Raw genomic sequence first — 24,019 nt, forward strand, 5'->3', positions numbered from 1 at the left:
TTTCCCTGATGAAAATGGTCTGGTTCTTCTGCTGCATCGTACTGTCTGTGAAGTACATAGCTGCTATTTAAGCTCCCCTAATGGAGTAAAAATTTATTCCACAGTTTTCTGTGCAAGTTGAAATTATCTTAGCAGTACAGACCCTGTGTGGTGGTCGTTGCCTCAGTGAAATGGAGTTTTCTGTTGCTTTCGTTCCTAATTCTTACAGAGCCCGTTTTGCTGGCGAGTAAAGAGACTTGTTGTTCATCCAGGAAACCAGGGGGTGAAGCAGCTTCCTGACCGGCCACCGGCCACCTGGTCACCTGACCTGGTCACCTGAGCTGTCAATGCTCCCATCACGGCCGGGAACCGGGTACCACTTTGCCTGGACTTCAGGCGTTAAACTGATGCCTTTTGTTTACATGATGGTTTCCCTTGACTTGAGGCACATTTCCGACCCTCTGTCCCTCCACGTCTGTGTATCTGCGCCTGTAAAGCCGGGCGTGAGGGGTAAAGTCACACCTGGGCAGAATGTCTGTTCCCATAGCCTCTTCCCGTCCCACCTCAGACAGTCTGGGGTCGGGGAGGGGGGGGGCAGCGCCCTGGCTTAGGGCCCACCTCAGGTGGCTCTGAGGTGCTCCAGACAGAGCGCCCGTGGTGTTGTCTGTGACCGCGGGAGCCCTCCCTGCGGCCCATTCTGGACATTCTTCGTGTTTCTTCTTTTTGGTGGCCGTCCTTGTAGGGGACAGGGTCGGCCGCTGGGACCACAGGTGGCCAGGCCTCGTCGGGGACAAGGTCGGCTGCTGGGACCACAGACCCCACGGAAGGTGCGAGCAGCATGTTCACTTTTGCCTTTGGTGCTGCGCCCGTTGGGGCAGGGCTCGCACCCCCGGCGCTGCCCCGAGCTGTGCGTGGCCGGCCAAGGAGAGGGATCGGGTGTCGGGAGATCCCAGGACCCGGCCATCTGAGGGAGACGCTCTTCCTGCTGGTCTTCCCGGCCAGGGAATGTGAAACGGAGCATTTATTTTTTTAATTTAATCTTACGACCACTAAAACATAAAGGAGGGTAAAATTTAGAGTGTCAATTTCAACATTTCCATGAAAGCAATGATGGTTTTTAGGTAAATATTAAAGGTTATCCTTGCACTTCTGAGAAAGCAAACAATTAAAAATACAAATTTTAAAAAGTATGCCAGATGAGTTAGAATGTATGTTCATGAGTCTGTGAGTCAAAATCAGCAAGAATACAGACCTTTACTCTTGTTTTTTAGAAAGTAAAACGAACCCCATGTTACATTGCCCTCCCGCTCCTCTTCCTGCCTTCCTAGATGCATCCCAGCTGGCAAATTTTGTGCTTTGCCAGTTACTTTCTCTAATAATGATAGGATGGCAGCCAGCGTGGTGCTCGGTGGTGTGGACCTTCCTGTAAGACTTCGTAGACAGTAAGTCATGTGATCATAATAACCAAAGGGCGAGTACGGTTGTTGTTTTCATTCTACAGATGAAGAATTTGAAGCACAGAGAGGTCAAACAACTTCCCCAGGCCACACAGCCAGTGCCGCCGGAGCCAGCGCTCTGGTCCGAGCGTGCCGACACTGAATGGCGCACGCACATCTGGACTCACGAACAGAAAATGTCCGCTGAGCCTCCAGCACAAGCGGTGTTTTGTGCAAGCCCTCTCGTTAATTTCAGTAAACGTTGCCATTCGTAGCCCTTTGCAACGTGACATCTTCATGAAATATTTTTGATTCTTATTCTTTGTGACATACACCTACTGTGTTTAACCGCTGGGAGGCCTTGTATTCTCCGCTTGTGGTACAATTGTGTGTTTCTCTCTACTGTCCATCTGTTTATTCCGGGGGAACATCTCTCAGCACGTATAGGTACAACCCGTATTTTGTGACGAAAATGTTAAGATCCACTCTCTTGGCGGATACAGTTTTTAACCATTAGCAAAATTGAAGTCCAGCGCAGTGAGGACACGGTGTAATCCTAGTTTCAGGTGTACAATACCGTGATCCCGCAATCCCATGCGTCGCCCTGTGTTCATCGTGTCAGGTGCCCTCCTTCATACCCACCACCTGTTCCCCCATCCTCCCACCCACGTCCTCTCTGGCGACCATCAGTTTCTTCTCTAGCGTTAAGTCTCGTTCTTAGTGTGCATCAGTTTTGTTTCTTACATTCTACATACAAGTGAAATCATGGTATGTGCCATCCTCCGACTTATTTTGCCAGCATTATACTTGGCACCTCCATCTGTGTTGTTGCAAATGGCCAAGTTTCATTATTTTTGTGGCTGAGTAATATTCTATTATATATGTAAATACCACATCCTCCTTATCCGTTCATCACCTGATGGACACTTGGGCTCTTTCCATAGTTGAGCTGTTGTAAGTAATGCTGCTATAAACATCGGGGGGGGAGGTGTATCCTTTCAAATTAGTGTTTTTGTATTCTTTGGGTAAATAGCCAGTAGTGCGACTCCTGGATCAGATGGTATTTCTATTTTTAGTCTTTTGAAGAAACTCCACACTGTCTTCCACTGGCTGCACCAGTCTGCATTTCCACCAACAGCGCACGAGGGTTCCTTTTTCTCCACACCATCCCCAACACCTGCTGTTTCTTGTGTTGTTGGTTTTAGCCATTCTGACAGGTGTGAGGTGATGTCTCATCATGGTTTTGATTTGTATTTCCCTGATGATGAGTGATGTTGAGCGTTTTTTCATGTGTCGGTTGGCCATCTGGATGTCTTCTTTGGAGAAGTGTTTATTCGTGTCTTCTGCCCGTTTTTAAATCGGGGTATTTTCTTTTTAGATATTGAGGTATTTAGGTATTGATGCTGTGGCCGATGTCAGAGACGTTACCGCCTGTGCTCTCTTCCAGGATTTTTATACTCTCGTGTCTCCCATTTAGGTCTTTCATCCATTTTGAGTTTATTTTTGTGTCTGGTGTAAGAAAGTGGTCTGGGTTTATTCTTCTGCGTGTCGCTGTCCAGTGTTCCCAGCACCACTTGCTGAAGAGACTGTCTTTATTCCACTGGATATTCTTTGTTCCTTTGTTGAAGATTAGCTGACCCTATAGTTGCGGGTTAATTTCTGGGTTTTCTATTCTGTTCTGTTGATCTATGTGTCTATTTTCGTGCTGGTACGTACTGCTTTGATGACTACAGCTTTGTAATTTAGCTTGAAGTCTGGAATTATGATACCTCCAGCTTTGCTTTTCTTTTTCAAGATTGCTTTGGCTTTTGGGGGTCTTTTGTGGTTCTGTACAAATTTTGGATTGTTTGTTCCAGGTCTGTGAAGAATGCTGGTGGTATTTTGATAGGGAGTGCATGAAATCTGCGGACTGCTTTGGGTCGAACAGACATCTTAGCAGTGTTCTTCCAACCACGAGCATGGACCGTCTCTCCATTTCTTTGTGCCCTCTTCAGTTTCGTTCAGCAACGTTTTGTAGTTTTCGGAGTACAGGCCTTTCATCTCCTTGGTTAAGTTTATTCCTAGGTATCATATTATTTTTGGTGCAATTACAAATAGGATTTTTTAAAGTTTATTTATTTATTTTGAGAGAGAGAGAGAGCGTGTGAGCAGAGGGAAGGCAGAGAGAGAGAGGGAGGGAGAGAGAGAATCCCAAGCAGGCTCCGTGCTGTCAGCGCAGAGCCCGACATGGGGCTCGATCCCATGAACCATGAGGCTGTGGCCTGAGCTGAAATCAAGAGTTGGACACTTTACCAACTGAACCACCCAAGTGCCCAGGATTGCTTTTTAAATGTCTCTTTCTTCTGCTTCATTATTGGTGCTTAGAAATGCAATGGTTTTCTGTACATTGACTTTGGATCCTGCGACCTTATTAAATTTGTTTTAGTAGTTTTTTGGTGGGGTCTTTAGGGCTTTCTGTATGTGGTATCATGTCATCTGTAAATAGTGAAAATGTCACTTCTTCCTTACCAATTTGGATGCCTTTGGTTTCTTTTTCTTGTCTGATTGCTGAGGCTAGGGCTTCCAGGACTGTGTTGAATAACAGGAGTGAGAGTGGACATCCTTGCCTTGCTCCTGACCTTAAGGGAGAAGCACTCAGTTTTCCCCCATTGAATATGATGTTGGCTGTGGATTTTTCATATCCGGCCTTTATCATGTTGACGTCTGTTCCCTCTAAACCTACTCGTTGAGAGTTTTTATCATGAGTACATGTTGTACTTTGTCAAATGTGTCCTATGTATCTGTCGAAATGATCGTATGGTTCTTATCCTTTCTCTTATTGATGTGATGTATCACATTGATTGATTTGTGACTATTGAACCACGCTGCAGCCCAGGAATGAGTCCCACATGATCGTGGTGAATGATTTTTTTTAATGCACTGTTGGATTCGGTTTGCTAGGATTTTGTTGGGGATTTTTGCATCTGTCCATCGGAGATATTGGCCAGTAGGTCTCTTTTTTCTGTAATGGCTCTATCTGGTTTTGGTATTGGGGTAACGGATTTTAGAGATGACTTCAGGTGGTGTTTGGATATGTATTGTAATGACCAAAGGAAGGTGGGTATGTGGTGACAGCTCTGAGTCAATAAAGAAGCATTGGAGGTGGACCCAGCTGAGTCCTGGGGAAGCAGCCCTCACGGGAAAGAGGTCAGTGACCCTACACTTGGCCAGCTTAGTTCTCTCCCATTAAACACACGTTGGCATCTTTGGTGAGAGTTCCTGCTTGACTAACCAGCTGGAAAATGGAGTATTTAAGTGGGAAGATCAGTCTCTAACTACCTTGTCTTTCTCAGGGAGTGTTATGGGGCGAATGTGTCTCAGACCATGACCTAATTTGGATATAATTAGTTAAGATGACGAAGTAGGGTGTCCAATATTACTGGTGTCCTTGTAAGAAGGGGACACTGGGACACAGGCTTCCAGGGAGAAGGTGGGTGAACGTGAGAGCAGAAACTGGTGATTCTTCTCCGGCCGAGGACTGCCAGCCATGAGCAGAAGCGGGGAGACGCCTGGAGACTTCCTCGCCCGGGGCCTTCGAGGGCCTCCAGGCTGCGTGAGAATCTGGTTCTCTCACAGCCCCTGGCCTGGGGCACGGGGTTCTGGCCGTCCTGGGAAGGTGATGCCGGCAGAAGAGGAAAGGAGAACATGGCAGACGTACCAGGAGGGCGCCGACCAGAGGGCTTTCCGTCGGGAGCCGCTGGCGCCTCTGGGCGCTCGGGCCCTGCAGGCCTCCTCCCTCGAGCTGGTTTGAGCTGGAGTTTTGGAGGCTGCAGTGTCTGCTTCCGGGCCCTTCTGCTGTGTGGGCGTCGCTTGTGTCGGAGGCCTTGTTTCGTCTTTAAAGATACGTCCTCGAGGGTGAGGGTGAATCTCCCTTGGGTTATGTCACCGGCATTTTACGTTTGGGTGGGAACCTCGCTTCGGCCGCCGACGGGCGTTTGCCTTCTTTGTGGACCGTTTGCTCTCTGTTGCGAGAAGCAGCCAGTGCATGTGGGGTTCCGTTCAGGACTACGTGTCCGTTGTGGTCAGCCTGGAACCCAGAGCCCTGCTCGGGTGCGTCCCGCCCGGTGGCCGCTCGGCCAGACAACTGCCGTCTCTTCCGCCCGCGCACAGCGGCGTGGCACTCTGCCTGACTTCCGCGGGCGTGTTTCTGCTGGCCACCTGGGTAACTGTCCCGTTCTTGCCCCCACAGAGTCCGTAGAGGAGCAACAGCAAGGCTTCCAGATGAACAACCGAAAGGAAGACATGGAGATTGCGTCCCACTACCGGCACCTGCTGCGGGAACTGAACGAGCAGCGGCAGCACGGCGTCCTGTGCGATGTGTGCGTCGTGGTGGAGGGCAAGGTCTTCAAGGCGCACAAGAACGTCCTGCTCGGCAGCAGCCGCTACTTTAAGACGCTGTACTGCCAGGTGCAGAAGACGTCCGAGCAGGCCACGGTCACGCACCTGGACATCGTCACGGCGCAGGGCTTCAAGGCCATCATCGACTTCATGTACTCTGCCCACCTGGCCCTCACCAGCAGGAACGTCATCGAGGTGATGTCCGCTGCCAGCTTCCTGCAGATGACGGACATCGTGCAGGCCTGCCACGACTTCATCAAGGCCGCGCTGGACATCAGCATCAAGCCCGATGCCTCGGACGAGCTCTCCGAGTTCGAGATCAGTGCCCCTCCTGGCAGCAGCACGGACGCCCTCATCTCGGCCGTGATGGCGGGAAGGAGCATCTCCCCGTGGCTGGCCCGGCGCACCAGCCCCGCCAATTCTTCCGGAGACTCGGCCATCGCCAGCTGCCACGAAGGGGGCAGCAGCTACGGGAAGGAGGACCAGGAGCCCAAGGCTGACGGCCCCGACGACATTTCTTCGCAGCCGCTGTGGCCCGGGGACGTGGGCTACGGGTCTCTGCGTGTCAAGGAAGAGCAGATCTCCCCGTCTCATTACGGAGGGAGTGAGCTCCCTTCCTCCAGGGACGCGGTGATACAGAACTCTTTCTCGGAGCAGGCTGGAGGGGACGGCTGGCAGCCCACGGGTCGCAGGAAGAACCGGAAAAACAAAGAGACGGTCCGGCACATCACACAGCAGGTGGAGGGCGATAGCCGGGCCGGCTCCCCGGTGGCCCCTTTCCTTTCGACGTCCGGGTGGCCATTCGGCGGCCGCGACTCAAGTAAGCCTTTTGTTTTCGTGGGCGGGGCTCAGACGCTGGCGGCCCAGATGCGTTGCTTGTGCTGCAGGGGAACCAGTGTGGGCCAGCCTCACACCGGGGCCTCCCACGGGCCGCCTCCTTTTGCAGCAAATTATGTGAGTGCAGGGAGTGTGACTCTGGGTGCCCCCGTGTCTCTGGTGCACAGAGGCCACTTGATGATGTAGGGCTTCTCTGTCGCCGAGGGGTCAGTAGCTGGAAAAGTGGGTGACGTCTGGTGCGGGGGCAGTTTGAGGGTCTGTGTTCCTTTATCCAGGGAGTGTTTCGTCAACACTGCTTAGGAGAACTTAATTTTAAAAGGTCGAAACGTGAAAATGCTAAGCGGTGCAAAAGTGCATCAGGTGAGGTGACGTGAAGGTGGGTTGGGACCCCACCCCACACCTCAGACCCTCACGGTCCCGTGGCCTCAGCTCTGTGTTTTCTGTCCCCACACCGGGGTCTTGGTCACTGTTGTGAGTGTTGGACAGGCTGTCACACGCACCTGTTTTATCCCTGGTAAAAAGCTTGTCTTCAGCTGGGGGGACTTGAAGACTTCCGCCTGAAAAGCCCCCCTCGCAAGGAGGGATGTTTCCTTGTTTCCAGTAAGTGCGGGTCCAGTGGTTCAAAGTAATACATGTTTTTTCTCGCAGCCGCTGGACGTTGCTGTGCTATGCGGGGAGGGGGCGCTGAGCACGCGTCAGACCCTGTGCGTCAGGTTCAAGGTGGCTCTAAGCTCAGCTTTGCGGAAGCTGGTCCTCGCACCCTGGATGGTAGTTTTGTGTCTGTCTCCCAGACAGTGGATGATACGTTAAGTGTTTGTTGAAACACCAGACACCGTCCTGGTCCTGGGTGCGTAACGGCTGCTGTTACGCGTAAGCGCCCTTCCAAGTGGCGGACTGGGGGGCAGGCTCCCTCCACCCCCAGCCCAGCCCCGGGTGCACTGGGGTCCAGAGGCTGAGGAAGGGTCTTCGTGGGAACAGGGTTGGTCCAGAGCAGGATAGAAGCTTCTTAGCAAGTTCTCGTCCAGGGGAGGCCCCTCTGGGAAGGTCACAAATCACCTGCAACACGAGAACGGACAGGCGTGAAGGCAGCAAGCTAGGGTCATAGCCCTGGAAAGTGTCACAGTTGCCAAGCATCCTGTGCTTGGGGGCAGGAAGGAAGCTTCCCAGGCAGGGCCGGCGGGCCCCTGGACATTCTGGCTCCCACGCTCAGCTCTCCATGCGTTAGCTTTTATTATCGTGGTGAGATATACGTGCCGTAACCTCTACTGTTTTAACCGTTTCTGAGTCTATAATTTATTGGGATTAAATACGTTCACACTGTTATGGCAACCATCATTACCATTTATCTACCAGACCGAGACTCTGTACCCGTTGAACGGAACCTCCCCGAGACACGCTGTCACCTGTGTTCGTTGTCACTCTCTGTCACTGTGTGTTCCCAGCCCAAAGCACAGGGCCAGACCCCTGAATGCTCACTTCAGGTTGGTCGAAACACAGCCTTTCGACCTCGGGCTGGATGGCTCACTGCCGCGGGGGTGTCCCGGGCGCCCTAGGGCAGCAGCAGCTCTGACCTCCGTCCACTAGATCCAGTAGCCACCCACCCCTAGTCTGGCGACAGCAGAAGTGTGTCTGGACGTTGTAAAGGTCCCTGATGGGCAGCACCCCAGAACTGCTGGAGGTTCACTGGAGAAGAAGGTTAAGTGTCTGAGCTGCTCGAAGAGCCGTCTCCCTGCTGGTTGTCTGTGGCGAGAGGACACTCCGTGTGCTCCAAACTGTTCATAACCTCTCACCGGCTCTGACCGAAATCTGAGAAGCAGTCTGTGGCACATGACCTAAGGACAGCTGCGTCGTGTCGAGCCTTCTGGGCCGGTCGGTGCCGCAGTCCCATCCTGATGAGTCCCGTCCTGGGTGTCGAGGGCTGCCCAGCAGGCTGTGACACCGGAGGGGCCTTGAGGTTGAGGGCCCATCAGTGCAGTAAGGAATGTGCTCTCCTCAGGCCTGTAGGTTTGGGGCTTTGAGTACAGTAGTCAAGCAGAAGGTGTTTTTAGATTCCAACAAGTGACTTCGACCGTGTACTTTTGTTAATGTCTTAAATCCCCTGGGTTTCCAAGGCAACTGTGAACAGCTTCTGTTAGATTATTCTGAGCTGCTGAGGCAGGGATATGGGGTTGGAAGCTCGCATAGGGTGGTTTCTGCCCTTGGTGGTGGTGGTGGTGGTTTATCCCTCCATCCTGGCCCTGGGGCTGGGCTTGGAAGCTCAAATTGTGATCCCCAGTGGGGGCCGGTTTGTTTCCACTAAAGATTCCTTACCTCTTAGGGAAGAATGCCTTTAAATTCTCCTACTTGCAGGAGCAAAGGCCCTGTTCCAGAAGAACTATCAGGTGGTTTTCGCACATCCCTCGGAGGCTCAGTGCAGGTGCTCGGATGCTCGGCTTTGCTGCCAGGCCCGCCTGTGTCCCCGGCTTGGCTTTGGCAATTCCGAGGCCTCTTGGCGTTGGAGAGTGATTTTTTCCAAAAGGGCCAAGAGCATGTGAACCTAGTGGCCTCCGAGGTGTCGTTGGAATTCGCTCGTACGGTCACTTGTGTGGCAGCTCGGGGGAAGTGGTGTCCACACGCGCAGGTAGGTTGCACGTACTCGGCCGCGTCCTCCTCGGGTCCCGGCCTCCCCCCTCGCGTGTGACCCCATGGTGGCCACAGACCCCCAGGAGGCGATCTGTAGCCACTGGTTCACAAGCAGGAACGGGAAGGGCCCAGGCGCTTGTCCTAATGTCTCACACACGGCCTAAAAAGTTCCGCCAAAAAAGAGAGTTCTGGAGCCAGGGTAAAATGGGTCTGTTTTGTAAAGTAAATGTTTCTGCCTGAACTTCTGTAAAGTTGGATCTTGACATAGTGGGATCTTGAAGAACACGTTTGGGTGGGTGAAGGTGGTCTCTGTAGGCTCCCAGCCGACCCCTCATGCCCTTGCAGCATTTCCTGGGCAGGGAGGGGGCAGGTGCACCACCTGTCAGGCCGAGGTCGTCATGGGGGCTGAAGTGGGGGCACCAGATGGGAGGGGAGACATCCCCCACTGCCCATCCTCAAGTACGTGAGGGTGCAGGGGGGCTTGTTCGAGAAGCGGTGAACCTTTCAAGTTTGTCTGAGTTTCCCTGCATGTCGGGTCGTGACCCGCCTGCAGGCGTGAAGGGTGAACAGAGTGCCGGGCACCCTGATCCTCCGGTCAGTCTGTCCACTTCCGCGACAGGTGCCCTTTCCGCTGCCGACAGTCCAGCATCCGGCTCAGTGTGGTGTTTGTGACTTTTGGGTAGAAGAGCCTGAATGCAAAGCGGCAGCACGTCTCTGGGACTTTGGCTCCCAGACGGGTGGGCCCGTTCCCGAGACCCTGTCACCCCTGCCCTTCACCCCTTCCTCAAGAGGTGGAGCCCATTGTAGCTGCCGCCCAAAGTTTCCCCTTCCAACAGGAGCAGGACCGTGTGGAGCCGGTGCCCGCTGGCCCTTTGCTGTCTGGCTGGTGGCAGGTGGCGCCCTCGTGGTTGCGGTGTTGGGCGAGAGCGCAAACCCTGGCGGCCATGCCAGGAGGTGGCGGGAAATGCTGGCGACTCAGAGCGGGCCGAACGGTGGCAGGAGCCAGCTGCCTGCGCCGTGCGGTCTTCTGGGAAGGGGCCCCGCGGGTGGAGGAGCCTGGGGGTCGTGTCCTGTGACCTTTGGCTCATCCACGCCCAAGGCCATGATTTTGAATCACTGTCCTGATTCAAGACCCTTATGAACTCAGCTCTGCTGAGCTGCTGGTGTAGCTCAAATGCAGGTGCTCCCTTTGCATCTGGATTTTCTAGAATATCGCATTCGTGAAGGATGAGTCCTTGAAGGGCTCTCACGGGCATCAGGCTCAGCCTGGTGCCTGAGGGAGCTGGGAGGACGTCCCACCTGGAGCCACCGGGCGGACGGGCTGTAGCGTGTCCCGGGCTGCTGCAGGTCAAGGCAGACCACGTCGTGAGGCCGTGGCAGGCTGGAGCCAGAGGAGAAGGTGCTTCTGGAAGCCCCAGGAGTCGGGCAGCACTCCAGGCTCAGGCAACACAGGGAGCCCAGCAAAGGCTCGCACTTAGGATCCCCAAAGTGCGGCCCACGAGGGAGGGGGATCTCAGTGGAATGTTCCTGAGTTGGTGTGATTGCCATTTTGCTAGGCAGCCGGGGAATGTGTTTTTGCACGACCTGTGAGCACCTCGTTGTGTTCTAGGGTTGTGCGGAAAGGAGCCTGTCCCCTCTCCGAGTGCAGGGGGCCGCCCCCAGCAGCTTACCGGAGCTCAGGCTCTCATGCCTGTCCCATCCGCAGGGAGCCTCCGCTGCTCTGTGGTCGGTTCGCAGACAGTGTAGCCGTCTCACTGGATCCTGTCTCGATTTGAACTTGAGGGTGTTTCCACCGCATGAACGCGCACTGCCCACTCCCGTGCCGATGTGGATGGCTCCAGCTGCCTCTGGTTTGGGCTGTGACAGTCACTGCTGCCACACCTTCCAGCACTTCTGGACGTGTTTCTCCTGCTGTATTCTGGAGGTGCTTCTCGGGGGTGCGGGGGTTTCCTACAGCTGCCGCGAGAAGTTACCGTGTGCCCCGTGGCCTCACTATCTTCCAGCTCTCAGAAGTCGGGGGTGGGGTGGCAGGGCTCCTGCGTTCCTTCTAGAGTCTCAGGGGAGGACATTTCCTGGCCTTCTCCAGCTTCTAGAGGCCCTGTCTTCCTTGAGTCGCCCCCCCCCCCCCCCGCCGCCACCCTCTTCCCCTTAGAAGGACCCTTGTGTTGACACGGACCCACCCGGATAATCTGGGACAGTCGTCCGCCTCAGGGCCCCTAACTCCATCCTTCGTGTTGCATGAGGTCGCCCACTCACAGGCCCTGGAGATGGGGACCTGGACGTCTAAGGACCGCGATCAGCCTACCCATGGCGCATACGTGTCATTAGCAAGGTTTTGTGGTGAAAATTGCCATTCTTTTTTTCTGTTCCTTGAAGCATGATATGCATGCAGTAAACTGCACAGATTTCAAGTGAACAATTTCGGGTTGAACAATTTCTTGTTTCTCTCTTTAACATTTTATTGGGGAAACATTTATTCTTAGAGAAAAGGTAAAAAAAAAAAAAAAGAAAAGAAAACGAGCACGTCTACCAGCCAGATTCTTCACTTAATGTTTTGCTACATTTGCTTTATTGTATGTTTATTCACCTAATCGTCCAAAAACACATCTTATTTTTTGGTGCCTTTCAAACTACCTGGCAGATCAGGATATTTCATTCCAGAGCACGGCAAGTTTTTCATTGGGGTTCGGTCCGTGTGCACACTCCCACGCCCTGCACACACCAGGCCCGCCGCACCCCTTGACCAGTCTAGACAAATGCGTGCGCCTGAGCCCCCTCGGAGCAGAGTGTCCCCTCTGCCTCCGGCCATCGGTCCCTGCCCCAGCCCCGCGGCCCCTAACCTGACTTTTTCTGCCGTGGGTCGACCTAGCCTGTCCAGCGCTTTGTCTGGACGAAACCTCGTGTCCCACGAGCCACATCACGGAGTACGTGCTCCCCACTCACACCTGCATGGCTGTGCCTCGTGTTCCAGCCTCTTGTCTGGGCCAGCCACCTGCCAGCCACCTGGCACCTGGGCAGTAGCCAGGTTTTGCTGTTGTGAGTAAGACTCCCGCGAACACTTTCAGCAAAAGCCTGTTTTGTGGACGTGTTTTCATTTCTCTCGAGCAAATACCTCGGAATGCAGTGGCTGGGTCTCAGAGGACAGGTGACTTTAGCTTTATAAGAAGTTGCCAGACTTTTTCCTGAGCGTCCGCACCCCCCACATCCTCCATAGCTTGGCGTGTTGTCTTTTTTACTTTTTTTCAGTTTATTTATTTATTTTGAGAGAGAGAGCGCGAGAGAGCATGAGCAGGGGAGGGGCAGAGAGAGAGGGAGGGAGAGAGAATCCCAAGCAGGCTCTGTGCCGTCAACGCAGAGCCCGACGTGGGTCTTGAACTCACAAACCGTGAGATGGTGACCTGCTGAAACCAAGAGCCCATGCTTACCTGACTGAGCCCCCAGGCGCCCCATGTGTTGTCTTTTTAATTGTAAGTGCCCTAGGCGGTGAGTTGGATGAGTTTTGACAACCGCAGCCACCTCTGCCATCTGGATAGAGAACACTTTCACTGCCGGGAAGGACCCTCCTGCCCTTTCCACTCACCCCCCCCCCCCACCCGGACACGGACAGGACCCGCAGACCTCCCCCGCCACAGCCGCCACCAAGGACCCCGGGGTGCTGCCCTCCCCGATCTTTGGCAGCGGGCAATGTGCCCGCGCGTCTGGGATTTCCGCTTGCCTGTGAGGTTTTTGCCGTTGCCATGGGTGTCAGGGGTCATCTTGTATTTCCAGAACTAGAATTGGTGCTCTGTTCCCCGGCTGTCGCCCCTGTCCTGCTGGTGGACGTTCCTTGGTAAACTTGCAGCGTTCTGGAGCGAGTGGCGTGGCTTCTCCTCCCTCCCCTTGGCGGCTCCCTCGTGGGCCACGTGGTTGCTCTTGTCTCCCTGTTTATCAGTCACTCGCGTGGCTTTCGTTGCGAGGGTCCCACCAGGCTGGCTTGTGCTGTCAGGTTTGAGGCTTTGGCTGTGGGGAGCCCCGCTTGGACCTGCCCCCGACGCTCTGTCTGCTTTGCCCAAGTGTCTGCTCGAGTCTTGAGGGCCTTCTCATCGCAGCTGAGCGTGCTTGCTGTGTTCTGGGCGCAAGGCCCTCACCAGGCGTGTGCTCTGCAGACATTCCTGGTCTTTGTTTCATGTTTTCATTTAACGTTGTTTTGGAGGAGCACGCGTTTCACATTTTGATGAAGCCCGAATTGCGAACTTTTTCTTTAACGGCGCATACTCCTTGGGTCCTATCGCAGACATCTCTGCTGAGCCCTGTGTGCTTTTCCTGGAAGTTTGACAGATTTCGTTGTGACGCTCCGGTCTGTGGTTCGGATTGATTTTCGTATGTAGGTGCCTCGTTCCGATACTGTTTGCCAGAAGCTGGTCTTTTACCCACTGAATTACTCTGCTGACAGAGCGAGGAGGTAAATTCTAGATGAAGTGCACACTTAATCTTTCTGAACTGGATTGTACCCTATTCGGGTGTGATTTGGGCTGTGACCAGCTGCTGGGGGGGGGGGGGACAGTGCCCTGGCGGTGCTGGCTGTCCATCCCACTGGTGGTGTTGGCACAGGGCACACACTGGGTGCCCGTTTGGTGGGCGAGACAGGGCTGTGACATCTACACCAACACTGTCAAATGCACCTTGTGACCATTTTTGGGAATTGTGAAGAGTGGAGGTTTGGGGAGACGTTCGAAACCGGGTGCTGGCTCTCGACCAGACCGTGCCCCCCAAGACACCCTGGTTGTGAGGTCAGCGCCCCTCACCCTCCCGACCCTCCTGCCTCCATGACAGCCGTGTCCCCCCAGACTCTAGGCCTCGCGTGGCTGGAACCCACTCTTTCCTCTTCCGAATCTGCTCATACCCCACTTTGCAACTAACACTGCCTGATCTAGTTTGATCATTTAAACATTCTGCTTATTTTCATCATAATCTCTTTTCTGCTTTTAGCTAAAGATTGTGATCTAAATTTTCAAGTATTAAGATGTATCATTTGTAGAAGAGAAAAAAAAACACTGTATTTCCCTCTAGAATAAAACCTTTACATGTAACATGTAGCCCTTACAATTAAATGTTGGTATTTTTAATCCTGTTTGCTCCATTTATTAAAAAGAGGTCAGTGGGGTGCCTGGGTGGCCCAGTCAGCTGAGCATCCGACTTCGGCTCAGGTCATGATCTCGCGGTCCGTGGGTTCGGGCCCCACATCGGGCTCTGTGCTGGCAGCTCGGAGCCTGGAGCCTGCTTCCGATTCTGTGTCTCCCTCACTCTCTGCCCCTCCCCCACTCATACTCTGTCTCAAAATAAACATAATAAAAAAAAATTTTTTTAAAGTTGCCCCAAAACTCAAGATGATGAAAACTATCACTTTTTATCAAAAAGATTCACCTTGTTGGGGTGCCTGGGTGGCTCAGTTAAGCACTGGACTCTGGATTTTGGCTCAGGTCATGATCTCACAGTCGTGAGACCCAGCCTGAGTCAGGCTCTGCACAGATAGGCTCTCTCTGCCCCTCCCCCCACTCACACATGCGCGCGCGCTCTCTCTCTCTCTCTCTCTCTCTCTCTCAAACAAACTTAAAAAAAAAAAACAAACTCAGGGGCGCCTGGGTGACTTGGTTAAGCGTCTAACTTCAGCTCAGGTCATGATCCTGCAGTTTGTGGGTTCAAGCCCCACGTCGGGCTCTGTGCTGACGGCTTGGAGCCTGGATCCTGCTTCGGATTCTGCGTCTCCCTCTCTCTGTGCCCCTCCCCCGCTCAAGCTCTGTCTCAAAAATGAATAAACATTAGAAAAAATAATAAAAGAGGTTGGCATCAGGAAGTTACCCTGCGTGCCTTTCTGTCGCTCATGCAGCTGGCGTGTGGTCACTTCTCTCTGCCACACACGTGTGACGTGTCTGCCGGGAGCCACGTGTCACGTTGACGCCGTGTCCTGGGGGCAGGGTCTTCCTGGAAACAGAGCTGTTGTCAGTGTTCTGTCCAGAGGCAGCATAGCTTGTGTGCCACCCACACGTGTGCGTGTGAGCGACTGCGTCTGTCTGTGCATTCGGGGGGGTGTGAGTGAGCGCGTGTGCACACAAGCGTGTGACCGTCCCAGATGAGGGAAGACCCTACGTTACTAACTTACAAGTGAATCTTGGGAACTCAGCCCGCTTTTCAGACTGAGGTTGGACGCTTGGTGCGCTCGCCAGCTTTTTCTAAACAACGTAGCCTGAGTCCAAGGTTCAGGCGGCCTCCGTCTCACGCTCCAGCCTCCTGGATGTGGCGTTTATTCCAGAACCTCCCTGCACAGACGAGCCGTAGCCTGGGGTGGGGGCGTCCTTGCCAGGCCCGGGATGCGCAGGGTGGGCCATGTGAGGGGCGCAGAGGGCTGCTTGAACATCTGTCCTTGAGGTTCCTGGTGGAACTCACCGGGGCTCAGAAGGGTCATCGGCCTGCACGCACCGCCTTGGCTTTCCGGGTCTGCGACCGGGACAGCGTGTGTCAGTGCCTCGTGCCTTTCCGCGGCTGGGCAGTAGTCCCCCGTGAGGATGGGCCGTCTCGTCCTTCCGTCAGCCGCTGCTGGATGCGGGCCGTTTCCTCTTTCTGACTGTTGTGACCCATGTCACTGTGAGTGTGCACGTGGGTCCCCACTGCTCTGGGCACCGGCTCCTCCAAGGGGCGTCAGGCTCTCCCCCAGCGGCCGTGCCATGGGACGATCGCAGGGGAGAAGGCTCCGGTTCCTGCACGTCCTTCTCAGCCCTCGTCACCGTCTGACACTTCGGGTGCAGTGGCCTCGCGGTGTGGCTCGGGTGCGTTTCCCTGAGGACTGAGGGTGTCGGATGCTGCTCACCGGTCATTTCTGGATCTTCTTTGGAGGAGTACCTACTCAGGTCCTTTGCCCACTTTAGAATTGTGTTGTCTCCTTATTGAGTTGGAAGCGTCGGTAACTCTTCTGAACAGGATCTCGAGTCGGATCTGTGATCTGCAAACATTCTCACGGCTTGTCATCTTTCTTCCTTTCCTTTTTTCAAAAGAAAATTTAAAGTTTATTGTGGGGGTGGGGGACGTGGGGGACGGAGAGTGTCAAGCAGACTCCGAGCGGCCAGCGCAGAGCCCGACACGGGACCTCGAGATGATGATCTGAGCTGGAATCAAGTCAGACACTCAGCCGACTCAGCCCCCAGGTGTACCCCCTTTTTAAGCCTCTAAGCGGACTCCACACCCGCCCTGGGGCTTGAACTCAGGACCCCGAGATCGAGTGTGGCTTGCTGCTCCGACGGAGCCAGCCGGGAGCCCCATCTCGCTTCTCCGTAGCCTCCTCTGAGACGTCGGAGGTGTTAGTTTTGCCAGAGCCCGATGTGTCCGTCTGTTGCTGGCACTCGTGGTGTCGTATCCCGGAGCCCATCGCCAAAGCTGAGACCCTGGAGGTTTTCCGAGAGCCTGTGCTCGTGGCTCTTTGGTCCTGGACCCCTGCTCCGTGTCGCCTCTTCTCTGAGAGGTGAAAACACTGCAGGAACGTGACAGCCCCTGTCCCGTGTCCCCCACCGTGCTGAGTGGAGCTCCCGCCCGAGGCCGCGGCCTCGCCGCCGTCCCGGGGCAGGCGAGGGGCCTCTGCCAGCAGGACGGGGGTGGGCTTGGCAAAAGCAGCTGGGTGCTCAGACAGCCCACCACCCTGGCTTCTCCTAAACGTGCCTGTTTCCGATTGGAGAGTCTTAAATGACCTGCATGTCCTCTGTGTGTTTGCTCCCCCAGGCGCAGACCTGACTGTCGCCGAAGCCAGCAGCTCTGACAGCCGCGGGGAGAGGGCTGAGCTGTACAGCCACGTGGACGAGGGTCTCCTGGGAGGAGAGGCCAGCTACCTGGGCCCGCCCCTCACCCCCGAGAAGGACGAGGCACTGCAGCAGGCCGCCGCGGTGGCCAACCTGCGGGCGGCACTCATGAGTAAGAACAGCCTGCTGTCCCTCAAGGCGGACGTGCTCGGGGACGACAGCTCCCTGCTGCTGGAGTACCTGCCCAAGGGCACCCACTCTCTGTCCCGTAAGTGCGTGGCCAAGTGCAGAGGTGGTGCGGGAGGGGTGCGCACCGCACAGTTGGGGGGGCGGGGAGGGTGACCGCTCTGGCCTGGCGTCACGTGGTGGAGAAGGTGGTTGATGGGCGGTTGTCAGGGCAACAGCAAGTACTTGTTTGAAGGCTTCAGGCCAAAATCACTGAGCTGCTGGCATCTGAGCCAAAACCCACATCAGGCTTACAAGTGTGCCCTGGGCGCCCCGAGCGCGCCGTCTGCGAGGTGGGACCCGCAGGGGGCCTTCGTGCGAAGGGACAGACTCGGGCTCCCTCTGCTGGCCCTGGTCCCACCTCAGAGTGCCTGTCGTCCGCAGGGGAGAGATGTGCGCATATCCTTGCTTTGTCTCCGCTAGATGATGCTGGTCACACGTGGTCACACGTGAGCGTTTAAAGGCCTAGGGTGCCCACTCCGTAAATGTCTCCGGCCGAACTCCAGTTGTCCCGAAGCAAATGACAGACCAGCCTGAGAAGCAGCTAAAGGGGCAGCAGAGCCGTGGGCCCCCGGGACGTCCTTCTCCCAACCAGACTCGAGGGCGTTTGGCTTTTGCGTGTAACCGGCCATGAGCCACACACGCTCTGGGTGCCAGCCCGAGAGCGAGCCACACACGCTCCGAAGATCCGTTCTGGGGGCGCTCGGGGACCGTGGCGGCCACCCAGTGCCCTGGAGGAGGCAGCCACACTGTCTCTGGCCGTCCTGGGATTAGCGCACAGTGTGTGGTCAGTGCCCCCCGTGGGCGCCGGAGGGGACAAGGCCCCGGGGGGCTCCCCCCACAGCGGAAGGCGCTGAGTGTAGCAGGGGTGCAGGGGCCTGCGGTGCGAGCGTGCGGGGCACGAGAGACGGCCCGTGTGGACGCAGCGGTCTCCCGAGCGCCACCGCAGGAAGTAGGCCCATCATCTGTGTTCGGGGTTTGGGAAGGGCAACCTGTTTTCATGTTCAATGTAAAAAAACAGTATTTTTACAACTCTGTTTTCGTGAGCGCTGAAATTTCCCAAGATTTTGTGTTGGAGTGATGAAAATCGCTATGGCTAATAAAGACTAAAAGTGGGAACGATGTTTCTGTTCACTTTATTTCCCTGGACTTAAGGAGCCGTTGCCATATTCTGAGCAGCCTGGATGCCGTGGTCGGTTCACGGGACTTGGCTGTGAAGTCAGACCCAAAGCCGAGTACCTCGCTGACGGGCCGCCTGGCTTCGGGCACACTCTGACAGGCATGTTGAGGCTCATTTCCCCAGCTGAGAACCGCGTCACACGGTCGTTGTGACTTTAAAACACAGTAGTGTCTGTGGACCCTCAGATGTGTGAGCAGAGAGTGGCTGACGTGCTCCCACACGTCGGTCCTGCCCCGTCTCGCGTCAGACCTTATGCTGCGGGCAGAGGCTCCGGGGCCGGACGATCCCAGGACACTTGACGGGTGCTGGGGGCGCCTGGCTGGGGGTCGGCGGGACAGGTTTTGTGGATCTCATGGAAGGAGAGCAGGGGGATGCTCCGGGGAATGGGTGGCTGTGTGGGGAGGTGGGGGCACGCTCGTTCTGTACCCCTCACACGCTCCTCACGCGTGCACGCGCACCGTGCATCACAGACCGTGGGCAGCCCGACCGGTGCCACCGAGGGTGACTTTGGAACAAGGGACGGTCGTCGGTGCTTTTCACGGTCACCCTGTCTGCCAGGCTTTGCCTCCAGCATGGCTTTGTCCAAAAGGCCTTTGGTGCATCTGTGCTGGGAGCCACCCTGGGCCAGGCAGTGGGCCTCATGCCGGGGGGGCTGGCCCCCCACTCCTGGGGGTCCCATGTGGGCCCGGACCCTCCCGCGGCAGCCCTCCTGTCTCGCGGGTGGACGTTTCTCCTCAGACCTGCCTCGTCCCGGGTGGTCACCACACACTGTGTTAATGCGTCGCAATGCTGGGCGCGTGTGTGACTGTCAGAGGCGTCACATGTTGGAGGGAGCGGAGAGCCCGGCAGTGGGACCCTCTACCGTTTATTTTTAGTACGTCTGTGACAAGTTCCAGGCGAAGTCTCTCAGTGGGTTTTGCCGTTCTGTTATTTCTGTTATGTTTTAATCTTGCTTTTCCTATTCTAAATTCTCCATTTTTCTTGTACGAACCTACCAGAGGCAGAGGGGCCAGAGAACAGGGTGCAAAAATGGGTTATTTTAAAACGTTGTTTTCTGACATCCCAAGTAAAGTCTGCGACCGGGTATTTGTGGCATCGAGGAATGAAAACACCCAGGTAAAAACCTTGTTTCCCAAAACGTCGTGGTTGGCCGCTGGCCCCTGCCCCGCCTCCCACCGCCCTGTCCCTGGCAGGTGGCTTCGAGGAATCGGACGGACGGAGGCCGAGCTGCCGCCCGGGGTTAGGAGGGCTTGTGGCAACCTGTCCAGCACCCGCTTTCCAGGTGTTTGTCCCCGCGAGCGTGTCAGTGTTGGTGTGTGGCCTGGGCCACTGCTACATGTTTCCCGCCCCGAGAAGGAGCCAAAGCGACTCCTCTGTGCTGTCTGCTCGGCGGTGCCCGGTTGACTGGCACGGTCTCTCCGGGCGCCCGTGGCCAGGGGTCAGGCTCAGAACCCCATGCCGGTCACCCTCCACGACCACTGCTGGTTCCTAGATGCGTCCTCATGGGCGGGAGCGAGTGTTCTGTTCGGCGGAACGCGGCCTAGCAGGGCCTGGCTCCGGCGACTTGGTCCCGCGCCTCCCTCCTTACCCCCCAGCGCCGGCTCAGCCTGGAGACGTGTTCCCGGAGCCCCAGGCACCAGCCGGCAGCTGACGTCTCCAGCCCGGTGGGCAAGCGGTGCGTGTGCCCGAGCCTTCGACGGCACCTCCGAGGAGGCGTGCTGATAGCAAAGCTCTGGGGTGAAACGCCCGGGCTCCACCAGCCCAGGGGCCACCCCTCAGCTCAGGCGGGCGCAGGGGCCTCTGTTTCCTCCTCGGGTGGCTCAGAAGGGCAGGGGCCGGGGCTGCGGCATGAGGCGTCCCCAGAGCCTGGTCTGGCGTGAGAGGCGGGCAGTGCCAGAAGGCCAGGCCGCGGTAGCTCCAGCCTCCCTGGGCGGGTTGTTGACGATGCACGTGTTGTTACATGATTTCTGGGGCGCCCCAAATGGGTCCACGTCCCAGCGGACGTGGGCTCGTAGCCGGAGAAGCGAGAGGACGGTGTGGTGCGAGCCTCGAGCGGCTGTGCGGGGTGGGGTCCTGCCCCTGCTCGCCGGGCCTTCCGGAGGCGGGACGTGCTAGGGCACAAGGCCTGGCCGTGGCGGTTCGGCGAAAGAAAGGGAAGCAGTTGCAGGTGTGTAAATCAAGGGGCCTGCCACACGTGCAGGCAGGGCACCAGTGGTAACCAGCAGCCAGCATTCACGGTTCCCCCTGGGCGGTCCGGAACCTTCTAGGGGAGGTTGAACGGGTCTAATCGCATTGGCTTGGCTGTTAGGGTTTTCGGACAGTTTCATTTCTAGATCAACGGTCTAACTGATTAAAGGACCTGCTCGTGTTGATTTGGTGTAACTTGGTTCTTCTGCTCTTCTCGAGTTCCAGGGGTAGGCCAGCACCGCACCTGCTCACGGTCCTGCTTCACTGAGTAGAGACTGAGAAGCATGGGCTGTGGCCCCAGACTCGGCCCCGCGGGGTTTGGGAGCGTGGGCTGGTCTGACGGGGACCTTGACGCGGGCGTCGCCTTCCTGGGCCTTGAAAACTGCCACAGAACCGAGCTGCTGGAGCGGCCCGCCGCGGTCCAGGAGGGTGGGCGCCTCGTAAAGCCGCCACGTCCCCCCAGGAGCTGAGAAGGCCCTGCCGTCGTTGGTGTTCAGTCGGTAGATACCACGTGTGAGGGACGAGCTGAGGGTTTCCCCCGGTGCTTACGGGCGGGCACTGTCGTGTCTGGGCGCAACGCGTGCCACGTTCCCTCCAGCTCTTCACGGGGAGGGAAGCCTCAAAAGAACGTGGCGTGGCCACAGGTGGGGGCTTCTGCGTGGGCCCCGGAGCCGCCGGGCTGTGCCCGTCCCTGCGTGACCCAGGCCGGCCCCGACGTCCAGGAGCACTTTGTGGGGAACAGCGGAACCGTTTTCTGTTCTGACTGTGGTTAAAGATTATTTCCTATCTTGCTTAAAAAAATGAATCAGGGACCTTTCCTTGATTCTGGATTAACCCTGGAATTTTAAGCGGCTTCTTGCAAAGAGGCACTGGATGATGTCACCGCACTTCTAGAGAAACACCCAGCTCGACACACCTTGAAGTACTTCGCGGAAGATCGTTTCTCAAGGCCACAGGTGCACGTGTGCTTGTGTTTGCACCACGTGTCCTCACTTTCTGTGCTAGAACCCTCTGTTGTAATCATTTTGCTTCTGGGAGAGAGACCCAGAACGCAGACAAGTCGCACGCGGAGACCCCGGCTGTTTGGGGGTGGTGAGCTGATAAAAATACCCAAACACCGGCCCCCGGCGAGAACCAGGCTTCGTGCATAGCAGTGCTCTGCTCGCGGCATCAGGATCAAGGACAGCGCTCCTGGAACTCTCCAAAACAAGCCACCAGCAGGTGTCCATTCACGTGGGTGAGACTCGTTTCCTGTGTTCCCAGGGCCTGGCACCAGCCCCAGTCACTCTTGGGGGGATGCTCATCGCAGAGCAGAGGCCCCTCCCTCTGGCCCCTCCACCCTCCACTCAGAGCCCGGGATGCCTGCTCTGGTGAATGGCCAGACCCAGCCCAGGACAGCACCACCCCCCAAGCCCAGGTAAGACGTGAGAGCGGCCGCCACGTCCCGAGCGTCCCGGATCAGCCGCCGTCCAGCAGGCTCGGGTGCATCCCCGGCATGTCTGTGGTCGTACCAGGCTCACGATGAGCGTCCGTAACAGAAGCTGCTGTACCAGATAAACGTCTCTGGTGCTCAGCTCGGCCCGGTGAGAGGAACCTCACTCTAGGTTGACAAAGTTACGGGCTTTGGCGGTAGTTACCGTTACGCTCTCACAAACTGACGTAAGGTTAAGTCGGTCACGTATATGTGTCCGTACGTTTTACTGAGGCACGGTTGACACGCTGCTGTGTTGTTTTCGGCGTGCGGCACCCTGATTGCATGCCTCTGCGCCTGCTCCCCGCAGGGCGCCTGCCGTCTGTCTGCAGGTGCCAGCAACTGTGTTCCCTCGTTTTCCATGTGCGTGTAACGTAGACATGTACTTAAGTAAATTTAAATAAAAGTGCATTTTTTAAAGCTGATTTCTATTTATTTTGAGAAAGATACAGAGAGCAGGCGGGGGAGGGGCAGAGAGAGAAGGAGACAGAATCCCAAACAGGATGTAGGGCTCAAACTCAGGAACCGTGAGATCATGACCCAAGCTGAAATCAAGAGTTGGGATGGTTAACCGACTGAGCCACCCCGGTGCCCCTGAACGTACGTTTTTATATTTAAGTCAAGAGATTTCTCTAAGGAATTTCCCCCTGATGCGAAGACATTTGAGTTGTCAGCTGCGGGTTAAAAATGGCTGTGCTGGTGGCTGCGCATTTGTGACCGTCATGGACCCTGGGTCCTCAGGAACGTCACAGAGAGTGAGTTCTCCTTCCTGTTCCTTGGGTCCGAGGGGTTGTTTATAAAAGAAAGGTCTGCCAGGGTTGCTTGTCTCCCTGAAGGAAAATAAGTCTAAGAAGAGCTTACTCACATATTTTGGATTCTGAAATTAACTGATTTCCTATGCGGTCTTTTCCAACAGGACGGTTTTGGTGGGAGATAGATCGTGTTCTGTGCATGGATCTTCCCTGAGTGTCTGTTCACTGAGAATCAGTTGTAGCCTCCCTTCCCAGATATGGGACAGCTTGTCCTCATGGTGACAGGGCAGGGACCTGATAAGAGGTGGCATCGTCACGTCCCGACCGCCTGTAACTTGTCTGTGTCTTGTTCTGGATCGATGCCCCTTGTTAGCTGGAGCCCTGGGCTCCACAGGAGGCCTGCCCTGGAGTTGGCCCCCGCTGGCCCTTGGGAGGGTCTGTGGGGGCCAGGGGCCCCCCAGGATGTCTGGGGCCTTCTTCCAGCATGCCGTGCGGCCAGCACTCCCCCCCACCCCGCAACCTGACGGGTGCCCAGAGCTCCGACAGCCTGACCGTGAGGTCAGCAAAGGAGCCGTGAGGGAGGCGCCCGTGGAAACAGAGGGCTCTGCTGACAGCCTCGAGGCTGGAGAGGCCTCACCAGGCACCTTTGCTCTGGAGCAGATGCTCCCGCCCACCTCTGCCTCAGCCAGGCCTGGCATTCAGGTTTGGTGGCCACTGGGTGACGGCAGAACCACACAGGACGGGGACAGCTGTGGAGGCTGCACTAGGCATCCATGTGAGCCTTTGAAGCTGTCACTTCTTGGGGTGCCTGGGTGGCTCAGTCGGTTGAGCGTCCGACTCTTGATTTCGGCCCGGATCATCATCTCCTGGTTCGTGGGTTCGAGCCCTGCTTCGGGCTCTGCTGTGACAGCCTGCAGCCTGCGTGGGATTTTCTCTCTCTCTCTCTCTCTCCCCCCCTCTCCCCCTCCCTCTCCCCCTCCCTCTCTGCCCCTCCCCCACTGGCTATTTCTCTCAAAATAAGTAACAAATAAATGAAAACAAAGCTGTTACTACACAGCAGCCGGGTGCGGAAGGCCTTCCAGTGCCCTGCTGGTGGGCAGGTGGGCGGAGCTCCTCTGGGCGACAGGGCTGGGGTTCACCCGGATGTTGTAGGGTTTGCCGTCTGCGGGGGCAGAGAAGTATGCCACCGT

At 56.1% G+C, this 24,019-nt stretch overlaps 1 protein-coding gene across 3 annotated transcripts in view; it reads left to right on the top strand.

Moving 5' to 3' along the window:
• The window catches only part of ZBTB46 (zinc finger and BTB domain containing 46), a 61,390-nt gene that overhangs the window by 20,241 nt on the left and 17,130 nt on the right, over positions 1-24,019 (top strand). For all 3 annotated transcript variants that reach the window (XM_053199690.1, XM_053199691.1, XM_027046804.2), the window contains exons 2-3: positions 5,644-6,612; positions 16,998-17,282. In XM_053199690.1, coding sequence (XP_053055665.1) covers positions 5,676-6,612; positions 16,998-17,282 — 1,222 coding nt within the window. In that variant the 5' untranslated portion in view covers positions 5,644-5,675. The remainder of the gene's footprint in view (positions 1-5,643; positions 6,613-16,997; positions 17,283-24,019) is intronic.

This window comes from Acinonyx jubatus, chromosome A3 (assembly GCF_027475565.1).
Source record: "Acinonyx jubatus isolate Ajub_Pintada_27869175 chromosome A3, VMU_Ajub_asm_v1.0, whole genome shotgun sequence".
Classification (NCBI taxonomy): domain Eukaryota; kingdom Metazoa; phylum Chordata; class Mammalia; order Carnivora; family Felidae; genus Acinonyx; species Acinonyx jubatus.